The following is a 9070-nucleotide window of genomic DNA, read 5'->3' as shown; positions in this document are numbered from 1 at the left end:
AGCAAAATAAATATTCAAGGGAAGCTCCCATGTTTGCTTCGTGGCCCTACATACCTCCAGCACACTGCCACCATGTGTTCCAGTTTGCGCGGCAGAGCAGGCGATGACAATTGCATGCTCACACGAGAGGTAGCATGTGCACATGCTCTCGTGTCAGATCCAGGCTCATATCCCAGTTCTACCCATTTCTTAAAAGGTGTGACCTCTGCCAAAATATTTACTTGCTTACTGTAAAGTGGAGATAAGCTTCTTTCTTACTGTGGGCAGAACTAATGAAATATATAAAGAAACAAAGTACTGTGTCTAATATATACTGGTACCTAAATAAGTGATATCTCAAGGGAAAGGTCAAAACCAGTATATAATTAAGTTGTATCAACATAAAGGTGGTGCCTGAAATACAGGTAGGCATGAAAGTTTCAAGGGAAAACTTGAAAAGTAGGCAGAAAACCAGGTGAATACGCCAAAGAAGAGCTTAGAGAAACGAGCAGTTAGAAGTGTCAAATACTCCCATAAAGGTAAAATGAAATGAGAACAGAATACTAGATGTGCCAAATTGGAGGGTATCTGTATGTTTTTGCAGACACAGGAGTGGTATGGTGGGCTCAGAAGGCAAATTCTAGTGAATGAAAGTTGAAAAAGTAGAAGCAGCAGGAATCCGGGAATAACGGGAAAAGGGAGCTATAGTAGTCAATGGGAAGTTTCCTTAGAGTGAAATTAAATCCAAGCCAAAGTATTTTATTAAAGAGTTCACAGTAAGTTAGGTAGCTTCCCTGAATATCTCAGGCAAGCAGAGGTTGTTAGGAGCTGTAGCTCTGTGTGCCCTGTCCCCAACCTGGAGGTGTGTGTGTTTGTGGGTGGGTGGGTGTGTGTGTGGGAAATCATGAATCAAATGAATAGAGAAAAAGGAAAATTTGGTATGCCAGTCAAATTAATTTGCTTTTATAAATGGGCAGCTCTCTCTCTGTACACCAGAGTAGACAAGAAGCTATAGTGCTGCCTGCTCAGCTTGTGCTTAAGTGTTTCTGTTCTACAGAGCCAGACTACATAGACATAATCTGAAGTCTTTCTGATGTTTTCACAATCAAGAGATTTATTTTTTACCTGACTGCTGTGTCTGTTGAGAAATGGTTTCTTCAGTAAATATTGTTATCTTACATTTTTTAGCCTAGCCTTTACTTGAGACTTCTAATCAGACTTGCTTCTAATTTTAAAAAGGGTTAAAACATTTCCTTACAAACATTTAAAACTGAAAAAGTTTAAACGGAGTTTATATTTTTAAATACATTTAAATATGAACACAGCTTTTATGTTTCTGCTTATTATTCTAACTTAAATACTTACAGAAAATCACAGATTGATAGAGCACAAATAAGTTACTCAGCTTGTTTCCAACTCTTTTCCTAATAACCTGGAAAAAAACTGCCATTTCTCATAGTCTAGATCTAATTTACTAACATTCTGTAATAGCTAGGAATATTTTAGGAATCAAAGAGGCTGATCTGAGCTGAAAAATGAAATTGCAGAAAAACAAATGTTTCAATAGAGCACTGCAGTTACAAAGTGCTTTCAAAGGAATTATCTTATTTGACCCACAGAACCACCCTCTGGGTGGGTAGTGGGATTCTATTTTTACAACAGATTCTTTGTAAAAATGCCAGAAAACTGAGGTTTAGGAGGTTATGTTCTGAAGTCACAGCAAAAGGGGTAGACCCAGGATTTGAATCTAGATCCTCTAAATTCAACTTTCATGTTTCCTTCACTTCATCACAGCATGTGAAGAATCTTGGGGTGAAAGGCAGAGGAATATTTTCAATGTTTCAAACTTTTAATATCTTTATTTTCCTTTTCTTTGGTTTGTCTTAGATAACTTCCATATCTTAAGGTAAATATTTAAATCCTAAGCTAAATACATACAAATACCAAGGTAAATACAAGTAAATAACATTTTTTATTCTGCTTTTGTTTTTTAATAACAAAGCTATTTACAGCTATGAATTTACTTTATGGAAATAACTTTCCCATGTTTAAGAAATTTTTGACATCTAGCATGTTCATTGTTGAAGACTAGCTCTATTTTAAAATTTTTGTCAATAATAAGATATTCTCAGAATTACTCTATTTTTTGAAAATCTTTATTTAGGTGTTTAATATGCATTAAAACTTGGACTGGCCATCATACATTTATCTTATTACAAATACATTTAATGTAAATAAAACTTACCATTTATATACACACACAACTCCTAATTTTCTTAATGATACTACTTGTGACAAAAAACAATTTTTAAATAACTGAGTCAGCTGGCTGAAGCAATAGTTAAAATACAGCAAAGTTGTGCATTATCTCTCTCATGGAGAAACTGCGTGAAAGAGAACTACTACTCATCAAAGACTGACCATCAGCCATCATTAAGTGCAGCTTATTAAATAAAGAAGTTTTAGCAGGATCCATCAATTTTACTAGAAAAAAAATCCCAATGCAAAGATGCTACTGACATAATCTGAAGTTATACTTGACCTACAACAATCGAAGGAAATGCAATGTATGTACCTGTTCTTCATGAGGCGAACCTCTCTCTTTCGCGCCGCTTCTTCAGCAGGCTGTGTAGGAAGTGCTGGGGAAGACGCCATAACAACTCCAGGGGCAATGGTGCTAGTGGGCGCTGTGCGAATCTGGTATGTCTGTACATCTCCAGAGGCAGCTGAAAAGAGAAACAGTGAGCATGGTGTGAGACACTGAAGCACTGTGACTTGGTAAAACTACGGGTCAATCATCAATCTGAACATACATGTTGAATTAAAAGGAAAAAAAGCAACAGATGATTCTGACTAAAATATTGAGATCAGCAGCACTCTTTGGCTCATTCATTACTCAGAAATAATTCCCAATTTAGTGTATTTATTAGTATAGGCACTTGGATGAAAAAGGATCTTCATGACTTATATCTGCTGGATCTTACATTTATCTTTCATTGGAACATAGTTCTGTTCTGTTGTTAACATGTTTACCAGCCTTAAACCTAAAAGGTAAGTAGGGCACAGCTTGGATGATCTTCCTAGACAAAGTACAGTCCTCAATGTCTTCCTTTGATACTGGTAAATTCACATTAAAAAGTTTCAAGTAAACTCTTGCCACGACATAAAAACGACCATGACTTTTCAAAAAATAGCAAAATCGAAGAGAAAATAAAGCATTATGGTCAACTATTATAAATTCCTGATTGTAACAAAACTGAAAGGACGAAAAAATGTATCACTTGATCAATTATATCACCTGTAAGCACTGCTTTAATGTAAATGATAATGGCTAAATAAATTGAAGTTTTATTTTTATAATTAAATGATCTATCATTTGTGAAATAAAAAAGTCTCTTTCTAAAAACAGCTTAATAATAAATATGCCCTCCTAGGAATAAGAAACCTAACATTATCTGAGAGAATTTGAAACTCTTTAAAAATCATCCATATTTGTTATTAATATCAATTAAAATGTGTAGTTTGAGTCAAAAAGATGTATATACTAAATGTGTTACCATCTTCAAACTGACGTTCAGAATTCAAATTCACTGACATCCTGCTTTACAATTTTTGAGTACCTGCGTGTAAAGTGAAAAGGTGTTTTACTCCCATTAATAAGCAAAATATTATCTTCTTCAAATATTATTTGTTTAGTAACAAAATATCCTGTAAGTACATTAGGGCCCTTTAACTATATTATGATTCTTTAGCTGGTTTTAGAATTATTGAAAATTAATCATCCATGGTGAAGGGGCATATCTGTCATTACCTAATAGAGACAAAACATACTATTAATGAAAATATCTTTAGAAACAGATGTACTATCTCCTTAATATGCAAATTTTAAATCTGGCATAAATCTTTCTTAAAATATGCAATGAATTCAAAGAAAAATGATCCACTATTGATAGAGATTTCTGAAACAAACAGGAAGAAAACAACAAGAAAACAAAAAAAGAAAAAATATTTGTAGTTTTGGAATTTTTGTAATTCATCATGGATTTAACTATTCTTGCTTATAGAGCAGTGGACTTGCACACTGGCAAAAGATTCTTCAGAATATAATGATTTCCTTTGAAATAAAAAATGATGACCATAGAAATGAAGATATAAATTACTTTTGACTAAAAGCAGAGAAACAGAATTTGAACCTCCGAAGATTCTTATCAGTGATTTAGCACAACTTTTCATGTGACACACTGAAAAAAAAATGAGGTCAAGGGAGGCTGGCTCTTACTGAAGGTCACAAAGCAAATCTATATACTTAGATTTAGAAACTAGCTTTTTAAACTCCTAATTTTATTGTCTTTCCCTCTAGCCTACCCCATTTCTCCTACATCCAAATGTTAAAGGTGTTAAATATAGAAGTTATATTTTTAAAACTGAAAATAGTTGTTTTTATGCCATGACATTTTGGTCTAATTGGAATAACGGAAGAAGAGTTCATGGACAATATTATCTATGTTGCAGAAAATAAGCTGTATTTTAACAGTGCTTTGCATTACCATACTTACTTTTTTCTGAGTCTGTAAAATTTTAACCTTTTAAAGAATTTACACCTGTGAGTTCTAACTTCTCTTACCTTGAACAACAACTTGGTTGCTGGGCACTAGGATTTGCTGTCCATCAGTGGTCTGTGCATACTGCAGGATGGTAGTACCTGGCTGAGTGGCAGCTGCATTGGTCATGGTTAATGTCTGCAGGCCCTGTACCCCATCAGTACCATTGTTAGCCAGTTGTATTGCTCCTCCTTGGGTAATGGCAACTAAAATCCAACAGATTTTATTGTTACAAGTTTAATTAATACCATATAACACACACACACACTAAATTCAAAGAATAATTTGCAAGACATATTTAGGAGAAATTATTACAGCAGATAACATCACCAAGAAACATTCTGTATAGTCAAGTAACTTTCTGCTCTGCTGCTGCTGCTAAGTCACTTCAGTCCTATCTGACTCTGTGCGACCCCAAAGACGGCAGCCCACCAGGCTCCCCAATTCCTGGGATTCTCCAGGCAAGAACACTGGAGTGGGTTGCCATTTCCTTCTCCAATGCATGAAAGTGAAAAGTGAAAGTGAAGTCGCTCAGTCGTGTCCGACTCCTAGAGACCCCACGGACTGCAGCCTACCAGGCTCCTCTGTCCATGGGATTTTCCAGGCAAGAGTATTGGAGTGGGGTGCCACTGCCTTCTCCGAACTTTCTGCTCAGGAAAACTTATATCCAATTTCTAGAATACAAGTATACTCTATGAACCACATTACAATTTATAATAATGTTAGTTAAAACAATTAAAAAAATAAAATGAGAAAATGTTAAATTCCATTTGAAGTTATTTGGTTGAGAACAGATACCACTCTGTGACCCACACTTCCTTTATTCTTGCATTAACTATGTACTATATTTCTTCTCTACATTCATGTATTTATTACCACAGACATGGGTATGTAATAGGCACCCAATAAATGATTATTTTAATGCATAATTAATAAAGCAGTTCAGTAGTGCATTCTGTTCTCTTACTCAGTTAGGAATACATAAAGTGTAACAGAAATCCACTCAATGAGACAACTGAAATGTCCTATGGAACTTAATTACCACAGACCTCTCATAGAGTTTAAAACTGGAGCCCAAGATGATCATTTAGGAAAAAGTATCTTATTGCTATTTCTAAGCTACATATTCAAGCCTTCTCACGTAGAATCCATTGATTATTCACATGTGTCATTCATCTGCTCCAAAGGAAATAAATTTTGGCTCATACAAGACATTTCACTTTATAAAAGAAACTGAATTAACCTTTGGTACATGGAAAAAGTTAGACACTTTCTCCTGTTAAGAGTTCAAGTATTCCAGAAAGAGAAGGACTAAAAAATCACAGTATTACATATAAAACTACATAATGGATTTTAACAAAGTCAACATGTCTGACTTGAGCATGTTACTTTGTGTCTCTTAGAAGGAAATTATTGATGGTTTGGGATCAACTGTCAGCTAGCTCTGCATGACTAATATCCCAAGTCATTTATGTATTAAAAATTATATTATTTACTGTTTAATAAAGAAATAATAACAGTTAATGGCTACAATTTAGTTTAGTAAATAATACCTGTGAAAATTCAGATACTGGAATATACAATCCATCCACTTTAGCTAACTCCATAAATTTTACTTATGTTAGACAAAGGGGAAAAAAGAAATATGTAAAAAGTATTCTGAGATTAACACTGCTGGATAACTTGAAAGAATCAGAAGGTTAACAGAATCAAACCACAATTTCTCAATTAGAGTTAATGAGCAAATTCTACTGTATTCAACACACAGAGCTTTCTTCTTGACTATATACCAATGAAATCAAAGTGGAAGGAAAGAAGCAAACTAAAAAATCAGGAGATCTGGGTTCTAGTTCAAGTTCCATCACTAAACTATTATTTGCATCTGTTATCTCTTCTGTAAAAATAAAAATATATGGTTCTAGCCCATAAGTATAATTACTATAAAACTCAAATGAGACCATGTATATAGGAAAGTACTCTGAAAACTGAAGTCTGATCCTATCAAACATTGTTTTTCTCTTAATATTTATTTATACACGTTATATTTTAAAAGGATTTAAGATTGCTCTCAAGAAAACTAAATTAAAACAAGGAAAAGAAGTCAAGTAACTAACGTGTATTTAGATGTATATAATGATTCTATCACAAAATAAGGAAAGTGTATAATTAAACAAACTTAGCTGAGAGTTTGAGTAGCCAAAATGAAGAGAAAAACGATTTAGTGAAACATGTTTTTCTACCTAAGAATAACATCTTTTCAACACTTATTATCAGGGATTGTGAACCAAGTAATGGACAAACTAATACTAGTGTTAATGAAAAAACACAACCACCAATTTATTGGCTATAAATTGATGTAGTCACTGGGAAGGGTAACTGGGCAGGCTGACTAGGATTCAACAATTCCACTCATTAGACGCTACCCCACTGACAGGATAGGGCACTATATACTAAAAGAATGTTTATGTAGCATTATTTGAAACAGTAGAAAAGTCCTAAATATTCAACAGTGTATGTGATTTTTAAACAAATGTTATATTTATACAGTGAAACACAATGTAGCTATTAAAATAAACCACTTACATAACTATATATGCATATATTTGTCTGTAGTATATAAATAATGTAGGTCTCACATGTACATTTTACATGTGTATGTATAAACAGAATGAAAAAGAATGAAGAATATACACCAAACTCTTACTACTGGGGAGGGATGGGAAGGGTCTTTAATTTTTATTAATACTAGAAACCTCTACCATTTGAATTTTCCCAACCATATACTTGTTTTATAATAAATATATAATATTGTTACATATGTAAGTGGTCATTATATTGATTGTTAATAATAATCAAGAACATAATGTTAAATCAGTTCCATCAAAGTCATATATGCATATACAGAGAGAATAAGGCATAAACATTAATGCATAAAGCCTTTAAAATCTCAAAGTATTAACCTTAAAACAAGCAACTGTTAGCTGCTGAATGGAAGGGGTGTGCCAAATGAAACCTGTTTTTCTGAGCTTTACCTCCCTCAACTTCACTTCCCTATTTCAGATTCTGATATGCCTCTGTCTGGAGAGCATGCCTTCTATTTCTAATTCAAATGAGAACTGCTGTGGTAAATGAATCTCTGTTACTAATAGCACTATGCTATATTCCTCAAGTGTACTAAAGTTGGAGAAAAAGTTCATGTATCAATATGTTAGCACACATACCTTGAATAGCTCAAATTATTTTGATAAAAAATACACAATACACCTCTTTCTGCCAATGAAGAAGGAAGAGGATGAGTGAACTCTAATAAACTTACAGAATGGACAAGAAGCTTAGTCAAAAATGCCTGCCTTCTACTTACTATTAAAAGTTTCAGCTTTGGTAGAACTAAAAAGTCTGCTACTTGTTTTTAATATGGGTGGAATGCAAATTAGTTATGCAAACCAAGGCCAAGGTGTAACTGGAAAATTATGAACTGGCAGTCAAACTTTTATACATATTTCTGACACAGACTACCCCAGGACATTAGAAAACCAATGTAGTAAGAGTTTCAATGTGTACATTTGATGTGTTATTAAGGAAGAGAGGGAGGGCAACTATAGAGCGGGCAGCATTGTATTTAATAAACAAATAAAAATGAAGACATCAGTGTGTGAGGCACTGTGGAAGGCAAAAAGATATTGGGAAAAAACAGAGGAAAAAGGTACCATTCACACAAATGCCTTTGATCAAACAAAGGGAGAACTCAAAAAGTACTTTTGTAATAGATTGAGATGAAAGATAAGAAGAGAGACCCAAGTATCAGAGACATCAGAGAAATGGGAACTTTGATAATTTTTCAAAAAAATCTTTGTTTTCTGTGAGACAAAAATTGGCCTTAAACATAATCAAAGAATAATTATCTGAAAACTCATGTTTTCTATTAACGTGTTATATGAGGACTGAAATACATATTTTAAGTAGTGGTTTAAAAAACTTCTTAGACTCTCCATGCACCTGAACAAAACAAAGGGCCACTTAGAGGTCTTACATACGTGGGTAATCCTAACTAAACCCTGAAGAAAAGCAAATGCTTCTGTTACAAAACTTTGCATATAAGTAAAGGAAATATATGAAAGTGAAAGTGGAGGGTGAAAAAGTTGGCTTAAAGCTCAACATTCAGAAAACGAAGATCATGGCATATGGTCCCATCACTTTATGGGAAATAGATGGGGAAAGAGTGGAAACAGTGTCAGACTTTATTTTTTGGGGGCTCCAAAATCACTGCAGATGGTGACTGCAGCCATGAAATTAAAAGACGCTTACTCCTTAGAAGGAAAGTTATGACCAACCTAGATAGCATATTCAAAAGCAGAGACATTACTTTGCCAACAAAGGTTCATCTAGTCAAGGCTATGGTTTTTCCTGTGGTCATGCATGGATGTGAGAGTTGGACTGTGAAGAAGGCTGAGCGCCAAAGAATTGATGCTTTTGAACTGTGGTGTTGGAGA

At 34.1% G+C, this 9070-nt stretch overlaps 1 protein-coding gene across 4 annotated transcripts in view; it reads right to left on the bottom strand.

Moving 5' to 3' along the window:
• CREB1 (cAMP responsive element binding protein 1) overlaps positions 1 to 9070 on the bottom strand; it is a 51142-nt gene that overhangs the window by 5679 nt on the left and 36393 nt on the right. For all 4 annotated transcript variants that reach the window (XM_010861061.1, XM_010861060.1, XM_010861062.1 and 1 more), the window contains 2 exons: positions 4604 to 4786; positions 2555 to 2705 (listed from right to left, as the gene is read on the bottom strand). In XM_010861061.1, the coding sequence (XP_010859363.1) occupies positions 2555 to 2705; positions 4604 to 4786 (334 nt within the window). The remainder of the gene's footprint in view (positions 1 to 2554; positions 2706 to 4603; positions 4787 to 9070) is intronic.

This window comes from Bison bison, unplaced genomic scaffold, assembly GCF_000754665.1.
Source record: "Bison bison bison isolate TAMUID 2011002044 unplaced genomic scaffold, Bison_UMD1.0 scf7180017864471, whole genome shotgun sequence".
Taxonomy (NCBI): Eukaryota; Metazoa; Chordata; class Mammalia; order Artiodactyla; family Bovidae; genus Bison; species Bison bison.
The sequence above is the reverse complement of the archived record's forward strand: the minus strand, read 5'-3'. Positions and strand labels throughout refer to the sequence as shown.